Source organism: Dipodomys merriami, unplaced genomic scaffold, assembly GCF_024711535.1.
Source record: "Dipodomys merriami isolate MVZ:Mamm:240054 unplaced genomic scaffold, mDipMer1.0.p SCAF_14, whole genome shotgun sequence".
Lineage (NCBI taxonomy): Eukaryota > Metazoa > Chordata > Mammalia > Rodentia > Heteromyidae > Dipodomys > Dipodomys merriami.
In genome coordinates, this window is record NW_027202715.1 from 12345582 (window position 1) to 12364281 (window position 18700).

At 43.8% G+C, this 18700-nt stretch overlaps 1 protein-coding gene across 2 annotated transcripts in view; it reads right to left on the reverse strand.

Annotated features, from left to right (window-relative positions):
- Positions 1-3437: 3437 nt before the first annotated feature.
- Positions 3438-18700, reverse strand: part of Grid1 (glutamate ionotropic receptor delta type subunit 1) — a 762765-nt gene continuing 747502 nt past the window's right edge. The window contains exons 16-17 of one of the 2 annotated variants that reach the window (XM_070020756.1): positions 18427-18517; positions 6817-6898 (exon numbers count right to left, since the gene is read on the reverse strand). In XM_070020756.1, coding sequence (XP_069876857.1) covers positions 18428-18517 — 90 coding nt within the window. In that variant the 3' untranslated portion in view covers positions 6817-6898; position 18427. Of the gene's footprint in view, positions 6899-18426; positions 18518-18700 lie in introns of both variants that reach the window. The other variant, XM_070020755.1, reaches the window with a different exon arrangement.

Sequence of the window (18700 nt, forward strand, 5' to 3'; positions counted from 1 at the left end):
CTTAGCATCCATGGCTCAAGCCTGTAATCCTAGCTACCCAGGAAGCTGAGATCTGAGGATCATAGTTTGAAACCTACTCAGAAAGAAAAAAAAATCTGTGAGACTTTTATCTCCAATTAACCAGCAAAAAGCCAGAAGTACAAGTATTGTTCAAGTGGTGGTCTGCCAACCTTGAATGAAAAAGCTAAGCAAGATCACAAGGTCCTGAGTCCAAGCCTCCATACTCTCACAAAATATAAATGATTAGTACTAATACTCACCTATATGTCCCGAGGCCACTAGAATAAAGGTAGCAGGTGGGGAGGGTATGTGACCTTTTACAGCTGGTGATACTGTGCCTTGGGATAAAGAAGACCAACCCCAGTCCAGTTTCTAAGACCCAGAGGACAGGAGGAAGAGGCAGCTACAACTGGTAGAGTAAGAACTACTGAGTCCAATAGAGGAGAGGATGAGAATGCAAGCACTATCTCTCAATAACTTGGACCAGGCCTTTTTGAGTTTCCATTTCCCTTCCTATAAGTTTAAAATAAAAATTTCTTCTGAATGCTGGTGACCCACACCTGGAATCCTGGCTTCTCAGAAAGCTGAGATCCGAGAACTGTGGTTCAAGGCCAGTCCAGGAGACTGTATGGGAGACTCCTATTTCCAATTAACCAGACAAAAGCTATGGCTCCACTAGTGGTAGAAAACTAGCCTTGAACTCCAAAACTAAGGGAAAGCATCAAGGTCTAGAGTTCAAGCCCCAAGACCAACAGACATACACAAAAACAATAACTTCTGCCTTTCATGGATGATCTGAAAATGAGAATAGTTATGTGTCTATAGTACAATCCCTGGAATATAAAGCCTGATCAGTAAATGTTCATGGATATAGATATGATCACAGATCTTCTTGTTTGGAAAATTATAATGTCCAGAAAACATCATTAAGACATTCAGGGGTTGTGGGAATAATCAGGAACTCAGAAGAAGGAATGGGTTACAGGAGGACTGACTCCTCGGTATTCCTGTCAGGAGAGAGGGCTCTGGAGGAGGTACGCCTCCTTCCTCAGCAGCTGATTGCAGAGTGCTGCTTTGTTGATTGTTGCATTGGGACTTAGAACTGGTCAGGGAAGCTCTGAAAACCTAGTCTCTTCCCCTGGACTCTATTTCCCCGCTCTGATAAACAGGACCGCTCTGCAACGATGTGCTTTGAAATTCTACATGTGTGTGGTTAAGATAGGATGAATACGTCTGCATAGACCTCAGTCTTTGTGAATGCAATTGTGCATATATGGCTGCATCTACTTACTTTGAATGTCTGTAAATGTCTATGTGTTGGTGAATGTTTTGTTTGCCTTTGAGCTTGAACGCCTGGTTACCCCTGGCAACTGTATGTTAGAATCTTCCAACAACTGAGCTCTCCTTGAATGGTATTTGGTCTTTTACCTTAAGCAAGCATGACCTGTCTGGTGCCTCCTCTTCCAGATCCTGGCCATTATGTAATTGCAAATTTACATACCTAGAGGGGTTTTTTGTTTTCTTTTTCTTTTTTTTTTTTTCTTGCTGCAAAGGGGAAAGACATAAAGTGCTATCTCTGGAGCTCAGCAGTCAATGTCAAGCTCAGATATGAGAGAATGAAGGCTATAGGGTCTGGAGGTGATGAGAGATTATTGACAATTATCTCCTTTTTTATAGATGAGGACTACTTGCTCAAGTAATGTATCTAAAATATGCACATTTCTGTCATAAATTGTCTGTTCTGACTGAAATGCCTCTGAGAGGGAAAAAATAAGATAATGATTAAAGTTATTGACAATGGAAAGGGTTATTATCTAGTTTCTTGGCACAAAGGGTGAGGAGAGGAATCAGACATAATTTCACTTATTAAAAACAACTAATGGCATGAAATAAAAGAAGTGTTTTAGGTATTTTAAAAATGTTGCATTAGGAACCGAAACACTGACTCAGTTACCGTGAGTATAGCAAAGAAAAGGTCAGGTACATTTTTTTGAGCTTTTATCTAATCTTGTTTTGCCAGAGCTAGGAGCAAAAAACAAGGCATTAAAGGCATCAGTGCTAATTCCTTATGGGGAAGGAAGCTGACTGAGAAAAAGAAGGCATAGTCGCATGATTCACTAACTCCTCAGCTCTGGAAGCCGAAGGCCACACAGAATCCCTACATTATCCATTAGACATTGTCCACCTTTATTATGGAATGAAATATTATTAAACTTAATGGTATTTCTATCATGCAGTATTAAATACTTTCAAAAGGAAAAGCAGAAATCATAGGAAGCAAACACTCCGTCCATCTCATTGTCATGGCCTTTAGACCTTTTTGTGTCATTACTCTCTTTTGGGGCTTGAAAAGACAAAATAATAATAATAATAATAATAACAATAATAATAATAATAATAACATGGAATGAGTTTTACCTTAATAGTATTACCTTTTGGGGATGTGTTCCTATCTAGCCACGTCTGCCTACACAGAAGATCTGGGAAAGACTCTACTTTGTCCCTCATCTCTATTCTGAAAAGCTAGCCCCAAACATTGGACATTGCCCTATCAGCACTGAAAAGGTAGGGGGAGAAGGATCAAGCATTTTCCCTTTAATTCCAGGAAGCAGAGAGATCTCATTACAATGCCAGCCTCCTTAGGTCAGCCTGATTTACCACACAGCCTTTATTAGGCTTGTTTTCTTCATGAACATCCAGAAGTCAGAGAACCTTTGGGTCTAGTAAGCACAGCCACATGGGTGTGGAGAAGGAGGATTCCAGGACCATGGAGAAGGCTAAGTTCATGCAAGAAGGATTCACAAGGACCTTGTACAAAGCCAAATATTAAACAGACAAATTGGAAGTCCTCCCTCAGGCTGTGAGACCTAACTATTATAGAATCACGTCTGATGTATTGTCAAAGTGAATGTAAGGATGAGAGAAGCAACCAAGTCACAGACCTCAAAAGTGTACTCACTGTGTATGGTCCAATTTTCCCTAAGTATCTTCCAAGAACTCAGCGTATACTTTTGTGTCTGTTTCTGGGGCTTGAACTCAGGGCCTTGTGATCTCCTTTGGCTTTTTCCACTCAAGACTGGTGCTCTATCACTTGAGTCACATCTCCACTTCTAGCATTGTGCTGGTTAATTGGCAATAAGAATCTCAAAGACTTTTCTCCTCTGACTGGCTTTGAACTGCAATCCTCAGATCTCAGCCCAAAATAGCACAGAGGCATGAACCACCAATGCCCAACTAAGAATTAAATATTTTAAAGGAAAGTTGTAAGCAGATGAAACCTTGGCTGATAATAAGAGATCCTGGGGTAATTCTGAATGAGAAAGTCATGCTTCTTGCCCCCTAGGTATAGCTGAAACCCAGCTGAGGGGTGAAATTGTCTTCAGGTTCATACATGCCAGCAGGATAGAATTCAGTGATGATCACAGCACATCCAGAAACAAGCAGACCACATTTCCTCATCGCAGAGAATAAGAGCATAGGGAACAGACAAGTTTTATTAAACAATTTTAATCCAAATGCTGATTATTATTTGCAGTGTCTGAAGGCACAAAATATACCTAAAATGTATGGAATAGTCTAAACAGAGTTATAAATTCAAAGAGCAAAGCATGAAAAAAAGATACATTCTGAGCTGACATAGAAATCCGAGTTGGGAAGATTCTGATTTTTGTTGTTATTTTTCCCCCTAGAGAACTTGCTTGAATGTCATTCATTTCCCCTCATGCCAAGGGTAGGAAATTAAAAAAAAAAAAAAAAAAAAAAAAAAAAAAAGCATGGTGAAGAATGACACCAGAGATTTTGAAGCAGAATGTTTTCTCTTAAAATCTGTTTCTCTCAACTTCTTTTTTCCTCTTTCTTTCTCTTATATTTTTTTCTCTTTTCGCTCTCCTATTCCATACATGTACACACACGCACATGCATGTACGCGTGCACACACACACACACACACACACACACACACACACACACACACACAAATCCCTTTCCCTCCATGAAACCCATTCCAAGCCACACCATCCAAGAACATATCTTCACCCACATAATACCAAAAAAGACAGATTATCTCAGGGGAAGAAAAAATACAGACTTGGGTATAAGATAAGGCAGTGGGACCGGAGTTTGATTTAAAAAATAGAGAGACTGTACATAGAGAAAAAAAAAAAACCCTGACCATCCAGGGAAGGTGTGCCAATCTGCTGATGGAAAGAAGAGAAGCAGGCTCCTTTTCAGGGTGACAGTAGCTATACCTAGGTTATGCCATGCACACCCAGCTCTGAGAGTCACACACTCTGCAGAAATGTCAATGGATCACTCCAGTAGCACTAATACCAGGCCATTCCCAGCATCCAAAGATAAATAACATAATTATAAACACTCTCTTCCCCAGGGTGCTTTTAACTGACTGTGTGATACAGCAGTTCCTACTGCTCAATCACGTCACTAGGGACTTTAGGAAAGCAATCAATCCTGGGCTTGTTATCACCCTCATAAACACATCTGTCTCATAACTGTACAATGCTATAGAAGAAGCAATCAGTGGGACTTGGTATTTATTCTCCAAGAACACAGAATGGATGTTAATACCCTGATTTCTGCTTCGAGTAGGAACCCTAGAAGGTGCCTAAGGTGGGTTGTATTCTCACTCCTGACCAATTAGATCAGAATCACCTTGATCTTCAAGAGGAAAGGTCTGAAGTGATGTGGTCCAGATTCCTCTGATTTCTCCACTACCAATGGTGTCTTTTTTCCCCTGACACTGTAACTTCTGTTGCTTTAGAATGGGAGATGGAGGGAGGGAGATTTTAAGGTTGGTCTAATCTTATGATACAGCAGGGATTTCATATAATTTCAAATGTGCTTAGCCTAGAGAGGAACCTTGGAGTAGATTCATCGCTTGAGGCCTCTGGTCTAGAAGCGGAGGTAAAGCATGGAGAGAGGGCCAATGCTGGGTCTCACTCTCCTAGCTGACTTCTCAATACCTAGAGACATCACCTCATTTGGGAGGCTGTGCACAATTCCCCTAAGAAGATAGGAATTCGTCTTCACATTAAAGAGCTGTGCTTCCCTCCTGAGGGTGAGTCACCTCTCTCTCTGCTTCGTCCCTTTTCTCTGTCCCATAACTTCACTATCACCTAGGGCATCTTCTCAACCCCATCCAACAGGACAATTTTACCTAAAATTGCAACCCTTCTCTCGATTCCTGGTGTTTGTGATTGTCTACGCCTCTCTCTCTCCTGGGGCCTTGAACTGGGGCTAATTCTGAGGCTGGAATGCATGGCCTCATCTTGTTTGACTTCTTCTCTCAGGCAGGTGTTCTAACACTGGAGCTACACCTCCACTGAAGAACTTTTTGCTCGTTAGTGGGAGAGTCTCATGGACTTTCCTATTGGGGCTGGCTCTGAGCCTCCATCATCGGATCTCAGCTCCTGAGTAGCTAGGATTATAGGTGGGAGCCAGGAGCGCTCAGCTGAAGAGTTCTCCTCTACCTGGCTTCTCATCCCAGCACTTCATGTGGTTTGCATGACCAGCCTCACATCTTTCAGTCCCTAGCAGCCTTCCACCAAGCCAATCTCAACTCTGCCAAGGCTCCCTGAGGTAATGCTGGGAACCACCCTATTCCCTCCATAGTCCAAATAACCAGCTGATTATTCTAAGTAGGAAAAGAAAATTAAAAAAACAAAACCGGCAGAATGATATTAGAAGATATTGGCATCAAAGCCTTTAGAGACTGTCACTTCAATGTGGATGGCTTCTCTGAGGCTTAGGGGCGGCTTCATACTACACACTGTGGGGTCATATAGTGAGGATACCACCTTGAGCCCTTGAGTTGGACTGGCGAGGACTGCCTGGTTTCCAAGGTACTTCCTTAGCATCAGGCTATCAGAAAGCATGGATCGCCCTATAGCATGTGACCCAAAGCTCCCAGGTAACAGACTAGCTCTTCTTCTACCACAATGGACTGAAGGAGGAAATGAGGGACAAAGGATTACGGTGGGAAGCCTTGGGGGCATGGCAGCCAGCAGCATTCAGGGTTCCTCATCTTCTCCCCAGCAGGAAGGAGCTTCTTGTTTGACCCCCTTTCCTGCTCTCAGAAAGGCCCAGGAATGGGGGAAGTTCCTTTGGCACTTCAGAATGATCACAAGTAATTTGCCTTTTTATTCATATAGAACAAAATTTACAAAGTCGTTCATACAGTTTTTGTATTTTGTTTTTTTTTTACTGACTTCGAAAATTGGGAATATTCAAAATACACTTTTACCCCACTCCATTCTGTCATTATTTACATATATGTACAAGAAAAATGAAAGAGTCTCTCTGTGTGTATATGTGTGTGTGTGTGTGTGTGTGTGTGTGTGTGTGTGTGTGTGTGTGTGTGTGTGTGTGTGTGGTATGTGTGGTCATTTTCTCGTATTAAAAAGCTCTGCTGGTCGGGTGGGTGGGCGGGCAGGTGGGAGGGCAGGCGGCGTGGTCAGATGGAGGTGCCGTGGGACGTGTCCAGAGCCTCTGGAAGGACGCCTCCAGGCACGGGTTGAAAGGACATGGGGATGGGGGTCTTCACTGGACTCTGTCGAAACAGCCCCCCATTGGGTGACCTGTGTTTGCACTGAATGGAGGGCATGGTGGCCGAGCTGCTCAGGGGCAGTGGCAGGTTGCTGCTGGGCCCTGATGACAGTGTCCGGCTGGTGCCATGGCTGCTTTGCTCGGGCAGAAAGGTGCTGACTGAGAGCTGGGTGTTCTGGTATTCCCTTGTAGGCTCCAAGGCTTGGCTGGGAGCCAAGCCTCCCATCTCCAGGGCTGAGAGCTCAATCGATGCAGGGGAAATCTGCTTGTGAGCAATGTCTTCATCCATGAGGCTGTTTATGCGTCTATGCACCTGCTCCAGGTTCACCTCTTTGTCCTGGGGAGAAAGCACAGGAAGATCAGGGGAAGCCTTAGCAGTCCACCAAGGCTGGCTTACTGCAGCATCTGCATACCTCGAAGCACTGGCCTGTTTAGTGTGCTAGAAAGAGTATCTTTCCTATTTCCACCTCCCCTCAAGTGGGTGGTCAACCCTCTGTTATCTGGGGAACCCATAGGCCAGGCCACTTGTGCTTCTGTCCCCACAACCCTGCCAGCAAGTCTGCTGTACTCATCTCAGAATCATTGCCATGCCCAGCAGCAACTCTTGTGACAAAGTACTTCAAAGAACTGGCAGAGACAGGAGGAGACTAAGTAAAGCCCCGTTGGAATAGAGGAATGGTCCTTCCTCCTCTGGTATGGCCCATGCCTTAACCATCTGAGTTCACAAAGACTTGGTATGATCACCCCCACCTTGCACAAAAGGAGGCTCGGGCTCAGAAAGGCTCTATGACTTCATCAGAGACCCGAGTTCTGTGAGTGGTTGAGGCAGCTGGGAAGTGTGGAGAAGGAGGGGACTTCTCTCACCCAATCTGTACATTCAGGGATGCCAAGAGTGGTACAAGTCTCTATCTGGAGGGCTAACGAGGCTCTTGGTAGGGATGCTTTGTTGGGGTAGCAAGGAAAGACACTTCTCATGGGGTAGCAGACGCTCCTGGTGTCACAAAGCCTTGAGATTGCCTGGAAAGTTCTCTCTCTCTCCAGGAGATTGTTTGGTTTGTTTCTCTGCTCAAAAAAGAAATTTTAAAAAGACCCAAATCACTCTTTTTAAGTGAGTTGATATTTTGCCTATCAGAATGGATCACGATCTAAGTGGTCGCATAGCTTGTAAGCTTAAGGAAGATGTCATCTGCTTCTGCAGTTGCTTGGTTCCCTTGTGAAGCCAGCAAGCTGTGGTCAGCCTCTTCTCCTAGGGAGCAGCTTCCCAGATGGGATTAGAAGCTTCAGCCCTACTTGTGGCCTGCACAGGTGCCAATGAAGGCAGATCAGGTGTACCACACTCTGCCACCCTACCTGATGCCACACTCCAAGAAAAACACTGGGTCCAAGGTCATATCCAAGACAAATCTTGTGGGTGGTTCAATGTTGACACCATATTGGACAAAGGAGCTCAACCCTTTACCATTTTGTAGGGATGGTAGAAAATCTGAGAAATTTAAGTCTTGATATGCTTTCAGAAAGAAAAAGAAGAAATGATGCAAAATAAATAATGACTGAACTTCTACAGGTTTTGGGTACATAGGAGTTTCCTCTAGGAGGAGGCCACCAAGAATGTCTGGCCTGAGTCCCCACTGTATCCAAGTGCACCAACCAGAGGGCAGACCCCAGGAAAACTCAAATGCACATTTACTAGGCAGGCAAGGAGTAGAAGTGCCCTGAAAGTCACTCCCTGCCCTAATATTCCCTGCCATGGAGAAAGGTACCCACAATTCTCTATACCCCCATGAGTTCATATAGTGTCTGACTTCTGGTGGGGAAACTGCTGCCATTCTCAGAAACTCTCCTGGAGCAAGAAAACTGACAACTTCATATGACAATGAAGAAATTGTTTCAGTCCGAGAGACACAAAGATCAGAGAGCACACTGGTTTGAAAGTGAACTTGGTTCAGTGTCAGATGGCAGTTGGACATAATTGACAAACTCCTTAAGGAGAACCTGAAGAAATGTAGTTCAGCACTGGCGCTAGGAGACCAGTTCTGAGCTGAGGCCATGTCTGAATGGCAAAGGTCATGAGTGACATGGAGAGAAATGGCTCAAGGACACCAGGATTCTACTTGAGCAGAGAAATTACCATTCATAAAATAGTTTCATTAACTCCTTCAGATGTTTAAAAACTACAAGCTCAATTGATGAGATTAATCCCAGGGAGCTCAGCACAAGTCAAAAATATCATTCAGCACTACCATTGATTTCTTTAAGCTTATAGGGGAAAGCAAAGGAAAAATTATTGTATTTTAATGTGATTAATACTGGCCAGAATATGATTTCGATTTACCTTCCTTTGAATATCCACATTAGCTCCTTTTTTTGTTGCCTGTTCTAGGGCTTGAATTCAGGGCCTGGGTACTGTCCTTGAGCTTCTCTTGCTCAAGGCTAGTTCTCTACCATTTGTGCCACAATGCCACTTCCAGCATTTTTTGTTTATGTGAAACTAAGGAATCAAACCTAGGGTTTCCTTCATACTAGGTAAGCACTCTACACTAAGCCACATCCCAAGCCCTACACTAGCTCCTTTTCAACATCATCTTTCTAAAATGCAAATTTGATTATGTTATGCTACTCTGTGAAACTCCAGGATGATGTTTCTGGCTTTTAGACTGAAATAAAATATCCCTTACTACAACAAAAATAAAAAATAAAAAAAATAATTCCATAAAAAATGTATTTAATAGACCTCACCTACCAAACATCCCAGCTTAACAACACAAGTAGAGCCTGTTTTCACTTGTGATTCTGTGGATAACTGGGAGCTACAGCTTGATGCCCCACCTGCACTGTGACACAGTGGTCCAGGAAGATGAACATTCAAAACATGACATATTACTTCCTTTCTTTTATTTTATGTTTGGTACACATTCTGGACCTTGCACTCAGGATCTGGTTGGTATCCTACTTCTACCTTTTTGGTGGTAAACTGTAAGTAAGAGTCCCATGGACTTCCCTGACTAGGCCGGCTATGACCACAATCATCAGATTCTCAGCCTCTTGAATAGCTAAGATTACAGGTGCCCAGCTTGCACATTGCTTGTCTAGCATAGTCAACATGAAAAAAGTTCATAGGTTGAACCACACTAAATCAGGGACAACCCAAAAATCACATAACAAATTCAAGTTCATTGCTTATTATATTCAGTTCAAATTCAAGTTCATTGTTTAATTAACACATGATGGAGGCAGTTATGAGCAACTTCCTGCCTTTCTATATATTCATTTTAATTTTTGCATATAAAAATTTTCAAAGTAGTATTTTATGCCTGTTACTTGGAAGCATTAGTGTGTTCGAATCACTTAAAAGCAATGATTTTAATTTATTTATTTACTTTGAGGAAATAAACTTATCTACCCTGGATAATGGCTTATCAAGTGACCTGTTCACCTAGACAAGAGATAGAACCAGAACCTGAATCAGCACAAGAGGACTGAGTCTGAAATTTAATTAAAGAGACAAAGAATCAGAAGATGGTTGGTATTTGGTCAAGGAAAGTGGTGCCTTATCAAATACTGTGAACTCTGGGGAAAAGACAGACCAATCAAGATCCTCTGAAGAAAAACCTTAGAAAGATTCTCTTCCTCTCTTCCCCCTTACCTCTCTGAAATAGATGCTTTTACCATTGAAATACCAAGGAGAGAATGCAGAAGGCCTGGTGCATTTTGAAAGTAATAGGGCACAGAATCCAGCCTGACGTGTTAAATACAGCTTGTGGGGAGATGACCAGGTCCTATTAAAGCACTTAGAAAACAGACCAATCCAGGAAGTCAAAATAGACCTGGCCATTTCACTTCAAGACAGTGTTTGTAGCTCGGTGCTGTGGTTCAAACCCATAATAAATAATAGTTACTTGAGATAAAAAAATAAGGGGACAAATGTACGCATTATCCTGCCCATGTAATTGTAACTCCTCTGTACAGTATGTTCACAAATAAAATTAAATTAAATTAAAAAAAATAAGGGGACAGTTGAGAGTTCAAGAGACTCCATCTTAACCAAGGATAGGTGCTGTGGTCTGAACCTATTGTTCCAATTTCTAGGGAAGCACAATGGCTGGGCACTCTGGCTCGTATTGGTCATACCCAGAAACATGGGGAAGCACAAAGAGGTGAATCATAGACCAGGACACACAGAGAACACAGTGAGACCCTATCTCAATAATAACCGACAGGAAAAAAGGCACTGAAGGTATTGTTTAAGTGATAGAACACCTGCTTATCAACCATTAGGTTCTGAGTTCAATCCCCAGTACTATCAATTTTAAAAAAGAAAGAAAAAGATAGTGTTTCTGAATAAAAAGACTTGAATAAATATTTCTTTATGTGTGTGTGCACATGTGTGTGCATGAATGTGTGTGTGTATCTGCATGTCTGTGTGTCTTTGTGTATTTACCAATCCTGGGGCTCAAACTCAGGGCCTCACATTCTTCCTTAGCTTATTTGTTCAAGGCTGGCACTCTGTGACTTGAGCCATACTTCCACTTCTGAATAAATACTTTCTTAAGCCCATTTATTTTCTTCTTGCTTCAAATGAAGGATGGATGAATCTGTTCCCAAGGCTGCAAGGGCGTACAGTGTGAATCAACTCCCAATTGTGGCTATTAATTAGCCTTTAGCCTCTGCACATCAGGACACACAGAAAATGTCCACACCAATTGCAGAAATTTTCTAGCGAGAGCGTCCCATGCCAAATGGCTGTCAAAAAAATCCAACCTTCTAGCACCACTGAGACCTCTTTCTATTCAAATTCCATTATCCCAGTAGAGCCAATGCTAAGACAGACTCTGGGAGAGGAGGTTACCATTAGGAGCCTCAATGCTGTTTTTTTTTTTTTTAACTGGATAAGTAAATGCATAGAGCAAGAAAAGCAAATGCTTCATGACCCCTCTGAAGAACAAAAATGCAGCCTGAGGGTTGTCTCACAATGTTTTCTTCATGCTGCCTCTTCCAGCTGTTCTATATGGACCCAGAATTGAAGAACAAAGAACGGGATTATCTCATCTTCTTAGATCACCTGGGGGGGTCACAGAATTAGCACACACAAGGTCATGTCTAGTTGTACCTTCTTGCATCTCAAGCCAAGGAAAGAGGCAGCAGGAGTAATCAGCTTACTCAAGGAAAGAGGCAAGGGTAATTTGAATAATTATTCATCTTTAAGACAAAATGGTGTATTCTATAATGTTATGCAAATTCAAATAATAGGCTTTTTTTATGTGAACTACATCAGTTTACATCCTCATTATCCCAAGGTTTCTGCGTTCAGCCAGGTAACGACAGCTGTGGAAAGAGACCTGGGAACTTCCTATGGCCTTCATTAATCTAGTGTAGGTAACTGACCTAGTCAAACACCCCAGAATATGACATAAAAATCCACTGGCTGCATTTACCCACAATTCGGCTGCATTCCAGCTCTGCATTTCTCATTCCGAATTAAACATGACGAACAGATGCACCAACAGAGGTGACTAGGGAACCTCTCTGAGGCATTGTCTTGCAGAGAGATAAAGTTCTGTAATTAAGCCGCTGTTCACCAATGTGGAAATAATACAGTGTATTGGAAAACGGTAATTAACTAAACTATCATCTATGTAACAGTTTGTTACACGTGGGACTCGTTAGAACTTACTTTGTTTGGAATCCAACAGCTCCCACTTTAAGTCAGGCAAGACCAGAACTAGGACTGAGGGACCTCCCACCTGACTAGAATGATGGTTGCCAGCTCTCTCGCGCTAACCTCCAAATCGAGCCAGGTGGTAAATGAGACTTAATGGCTGGGAGAAACACCACTGAGGCAATCCTCTTAAAGTATGATGCCAAAGGCTTACCCTGAGGTAGGGGAGTCAGAGTCATGGTTGGATAAAATCAGTGGCCGACCCTCACCTCAAGGAAGCAATCTTGAGAGAGATCTCACAGACAAATTTTTCAGAGTATCGTGGCAAAGTTTTGAGTAGCTTAATCACAGAACTGAGAGTGATCCAATGAGCAACAGGAAACAAGAGAAAAACACTGAGGCTAGGAGCAAAGTGATTTGCTCAGTTTTATAGTGAGTGAAGCATCAGGATTAGCATTCACATCCACCTGGCTCCAAAACCTGGATTTCCCATCCTGCTCACCCACCATACCAGGTTCAATATTTACCTAGTCTCACCATGACAATGTATCAACACCTTAGCAGAAGGTTGATGGGAGATTTTTAATCCTTAGCAGAGTAACAGAAGCAAATGTAGAGTTTATCAATTACAGTTGTCCCTATCTCCTTACAATGACCCTTTGGGAAATAAGGCCCAGGCATCTGTATTTCAAACAGCTCCAGAATTAATCACCTTGCATGCACAGCCATAATTGAATGCCATTGATCTCACTGCAGTGATTACCCAACAATTTAACAAGAATAAGAATTGCTTTATAAGGAGTCCAAGCGAGTTCATTTGAATGAAACTTTTGAGCTCCTACTACCAGATGAACTCATGCTCTTAGGAAAGCATTCTTCTTGAGTTCTTGGCACACAGAAGGTGCTCAAAACATCAGTTATATTCATCATGTCTTAATGAGGGCCTCCATGTTTCAGAAAGAAGGCAAAATGATGAGAATTCAGAGGTGAGGAGTTGCTGGCAGATTTGCAGCAGAGACAGGCAGATAAATAATTACTGGCAGTGTGGAATTGCATCTAACAAAGGAAATACCCAATGGCCACATTCAGAGGAAGCTTGCCAGTAGGCTGGTTTGGAGATTTGCAGTGATATATAATAAAGTGCTCAGTGCTGCTCAGTGCTGGGGGCACACACCTGTAATCCCAGCTACTTAGGAGGCTGAAATCTGAGGATTGCAGTTCGAAGCCAGGCCAAGCAAGAATGTCTGTGAGACTCTTAGCTCTAATGAACTTTGGAAAAGCTGGAAATGGAGTACCATTGTTAGCCATGAGCAAGAATGCCCAGGGGCAGCCCGTAGGCCCTGAGTTCAAGCCCTCAGACTAGCACACCCACACAAAAAGTGCTCAGTGCTTTCCAACTGGAAGGCCCTGGGCTACAAACTAGAACACACCAAGCTGTCTGATCTCAATAAAGTAGCTATCAGGTTAGGCTCAAGTTTCAGCAGAAGAAAGAAGCTGTGGTTTAGAGAAGTAGCTGCCCCATCAGAGGCCTGACCCAGGGAAGAACTGTATCATATCCTTCATTTCCTGAATTCTCTGAAAAAAAAAAAGCCAGGATCTGGATCCTAGCTAGGAACTCCTAGCTGTTTGTGGGGGATCCTAATAGGAACTCAGAATCTGACACACACCAGCCAGAAAGCCAGTGCCCTGGCTTTATGATAAACCTGCCTTGAGGGGGAAGCAGATACACCTGGGTTCTTGCCAGTTCTAGGTTACTTCCCTGTCGCCCTCCAAGGGTAAGGATGCCTCTCTCAAATGTTGTGAAATAGATAAATGTGTAATCTGTCCAGCACAGGCCAGGTAACCTAGGGTATGATTTGCCTTCACACTCCTTACCATCCATTTCTCCATCCATAAGAAGTAACAGCCCCTTGGTCACCATGAATCAGGCATGTCTTTAGGATGGGAGTAACCTTAAGGTACTTTGCACACCTTTCTTGATTGAAAAAGATCTAATAAATAAAAGGGAATTTGTGCAGCAGAGAGAAAAATCTCCACACAGACTAAACAGTTATCACAGTTATCAAAGGAAGAGAGGCAAAGAATAGCATGGAGTTGAAGATTTGACCTTCCAAGAAGGGTCTACACAGATTCTGGGCAGACAAAGAGGCCAGCCATCACTCAGCTTCCTGCCATTCAGCCATCCTTACCAGCCACCTCTTGCCTGCCACAGAAGCCTGGGGCTAGGGAGGGCGGGCATAGGCAGGAAGCAGCAAGAATTCCAAGCTTCCAGCCTCGTGATGGATGATTCATCTCTCAATCCTCATGTCAGCTCCCATTTGTGCAGTTCTCATCTTTATTTCATGAATATTTTATTCTCAGAGCAATGACTCTACATCCCCCATAAATCTAGCGGGTGGCTCTTTACTGCATCCTCTGAGCTTGATGCACTCACCTGCATTGGGTAACTACATAATTGTCTGATTCCTCAGGAAAAAAAATATATGAGCTCAAATGCACATGAATATTAAGGGCTTGAACGCACATTACTACTCTTGCCCAAATAGGTGTCTAAACTCTGAAGACAATCTCAGAACAAGCCATTAAACATAGCTTGGGCTCCACCCAAAGACAGGTTCCCAGCTCTTAAGAAATATGGCCAGTGGCCCCAAATGAAATGCTTTAAGAGTAACTAGACACTCTCACCTAATTGCAAATGTTGCTCCATAAAACACAAGCCACAGTAGATCTAAATTAAACACCATCATTATTTCCTCCATGCTTTGAAAGATATGCTTCTAAAATATGGTCATTTTAGCCCTTTCCCTGTTTCCCACTCCCTATTTGGAGGAGGAATCTAAACCCCTCAGCCAGGCATAAAAGTCTGGGGAGCAGATCCAGCCTTCCTCTTCAGCCTCTTCTTCCTACCTTCATGCCCTGTTAACCCTTCACTTACCATTCACTACCTCATCTCATCTCCAGCTCTAGGGTTCCTTCTAATTTTCATCATTCTTATCAGAACAACTCAAGCCCCCTCAAATCTTGGCTACTGTAGGTTTCTACGTGCTCCTACCCACTGTGGCCCCATGATGAGTCAGCTGGGCTGGGGACCCCTGTGCATTGTGGTGGTATTTGCTGCTCCCTTCAGAACAGCTGAGATCAAAAGAATGGAGGTCTGCCGGGTGAGGTCTGTGCTGTTCCTGCCAGTGAGGTGATAAATCATCTGAGAGGAGGGGCTGGACCCTGATCAGCAAACTTACTAAAGGAAGAAGGGAGGGAGGTGGAAGAAACTTCCTTTAAAATTGGAACAAAAAAGCTGGTGCTCATATCCATAACCCTAGCTACTCAGGAGGCTAAGATCTGAGTTTCATGGTTCAAACCAAGCCTGGGCAGTAAAGTCCATGAGACTTTTATCTCCAATTAACCACCAAAAAGCTGGAGGTAGAGCTGTGGCACAAGTGGTAGAGCGCTATCCTTGAGCAAGAGAGTTCAGGTACAGCTTTCCGGCCCTGAGTTCAAGCCCCAGGACTGGCACATGTGCACACACGCACACGCACGTGCACACGCGCACGCACACACACACATACATACACTAAAAGTAGGAAAAAATGATAGAGTATGTGTTTCCATGAAACATCATAATGGCAGGATTAACTGCAGCTTCCCTGCTTCTCTGCCTGCTTCTCCATGGACCCTCCTTCATATCTAGAAGCAGCAGGGGCAGGGAGACCCACATTTTGGAAGCAGGATATGAACATTCATCCTCTCATACTCAAAATGTTGGACTTAGACACCAGGAGTTAAACAAGAAGGGAACAGCTATGGCTGACAGCCTTGACTCTTCTTTTTACCTCTATTTTCCCACATTCCTAGCTATGTCGTCCCAGAAAATAAAATTCTGTCTTTCCCCTACCCCCTCTCTTTCTTTCTCTCTCTCTTTCTCTCTCTCACCCCCCAACACTCCCCCCCCCACACACATGTGCACCTGTATACACACAAACTATGACAGGCTGAAGCTGTCATGACAATGGAGGTTGTAAAGAGATAAAACTGAAAATAGTTGTAAAGGGACAAGACTGAAAATAGATAATGCCTTCCAATTCAGGAGCTCCTAGGGGATCTATTAAGAGTTTGAACTTGAGTTATGTCTTGGAGCCCACCCTGCCCACACCAGCCACGCCAGCAACAATGCAATACCGACACCTCTGCTCCCCTGATTACAGGACATTTCCTTTTTCCTTTTTCTTTCCTTTCTTTCTTTTTTGTGCCAGTCCTGGGTCCTGGGTTTGAACACAGGGCCTGGGTGCTCTTTCTGAGCTTCTTTTGCTCAAGGCTAACACTACTACTTAAGCCACAGTGCCACTTACACACACACACACACACACACACACACACACACACACACACAGGCACACACACATATGTATGTATGTATATGTTTATTGGAAATAGCCTTCTCACCATCTTTCCTGCCCCAGCTGGTTTTGAATCACAGTCCTCAGATCTCAGCCTCCTGAGTAGCTAGGATTACAGATATGAGCCACCAGCACCCAGCCCATGAGGCATTTTCAAAGCCTATCAGGTGGAAGACAGTACCAACTGTCCAAGAGGGGTTGGATATGAGCCAGCCAGTGTCTCTTTCATCCACTCTCTCTTCCCTGTTCCTACTATGGGTAGCTCTGGGCCCAGCCCACTCTGCCTGGCTGCTTCTATGAGCATAGACCTTGATTGGTGTCAGTATTACATTGTTGCTGGCGTGGCTGGTGTGGGCAGGGTGGGCTCCAAGACATAAGCTCAAGTTCAAACTCTTAATAGATCCCCTAGGAGCTCCTGAATTGGAAGGCATTATCTATTTTCAGTGGTGAGAGGCCACGATGTGGAGGGGTCAGACATGAAGCACCTGCTGCAGAGGTATGTGGGGTTCTTCATGAAACCACTGCTAAAAATAATTCCCAGTCCTTCCCAGTGACTTAGTACAAAAGTTTCCAGTTGTAGCTACATTCTGATGGTTCATGCATGCAATTCTAGTTACTCAGAAGGCTGAGATCTGAGGATTGAGTTCAAAGCCAGTCTGGATAGAAAGATCATGAGACTCTTATCTTCAATTAATCACCAAATTATGGGGAGAACCATGAACTGTTACACTCAGTTAATTCTCCTCAGACTTCTTCCTTCCTGCCTCCCTGTGGTCCAGGAGGGACAGGGGAGCTATGGAGGTGGTGTTGGAGCCACAGCTTGTATTTCTGACATGGAGATATAAAGAATAAGGAAGGGAAGACAGATGCCCTCAGAATGTTTCAGCATTGGTTCAGCAGTGCTCTCCTTCCAAGGAAAGGAAAATCAGATAACAGAGCTCATTGGGATGAATAGTCAGTCAAGGAAGATGGAAGGGAGCAGCCACCATGGTTCTCAGCAGGGACTTCCTTACAGACTGGTGAGTGACAGCATGGCAAGCCAATCACTGTAGACAACAGCAATGGTGGCTAAGATGTTGGAATTTACTGTCCAAGGGCACCAATCCCCAGTCCTAAACTAGACTGAGAAGATTCCAGTTAGCCTTTACACTCCTCCTGGATGGTTTTTATTTTTCCCCCTACCCTAGTTGATTTTGTCTTTCCCATGGACCTCTTCCTCCAAAACCATTTTTATGAACTTATCCTGTGCCACTTGAGTTGCCAGGGAAAACAAAAAAATGAACACATCAAGAGAGCCAGATGCCTTCCAGCTCCCTGTTAGGGATTTCCATCCTCACCCCAACAGACTCTGTAAGCAGGGCTGTTATTGCTGAGGTGTCTATGCTGGGAAGTGTCAGCCAACGAATGTAGTGATGTGGCTTGTGCTGAGAACACTGTCATCAAATGGCACTCCTTGCTGCCCTCTTTTAGAAGAACTGTCTCCTAGGGGTCCTAGTGAAGGCTTCATTTCAAACAATTCCCAAGACGAGCTTAGAGAAGAACCCTCCCCCTCCCACTATAGGAAGCGCTCAAGTATGAGTTCATTGTGGTCAGCACCCACATGGAGGGAAGCCTGAGGAAGAGACCTACAGTAATGCCCTGAGGTGGGTGTCCCAAGAGGAATGTGGGCAAGGCTGGACCCTACAAGAAGGTGGGAGAGGGGGAGGAGGGGTAACAGGAGAGAGGGGTCTCCCTCTGTGGTTGGGTAAGCAGGGCCCCCAGGCCCATGGTAAGAAGTCAAAGAGAACCAGGAAGGAACATGGGCTCCTCTCTTACCCTACAGGTGATCTCTCCAGGTCAGGGTGGAGGCACAAGAGCAGGGCAGGGTGGGAAAGGGCTCTCTGGCGCTGCCCACGCTGTACTTGCTCTATAGATAAATACAGGACTTTAGTGGCCATGATTGGCACTTGGTGCTTTTTTTTTTCAAAATATGAAACTATCCCCTGCATTTTCCTCTCTTGTTTTTAAAAAACACAAACAAAACAAAACAGGGTGAAGGCAGGAATAACATTGTCCAAAAAGAAATGCACTCTTCACCTGACTTATGAAC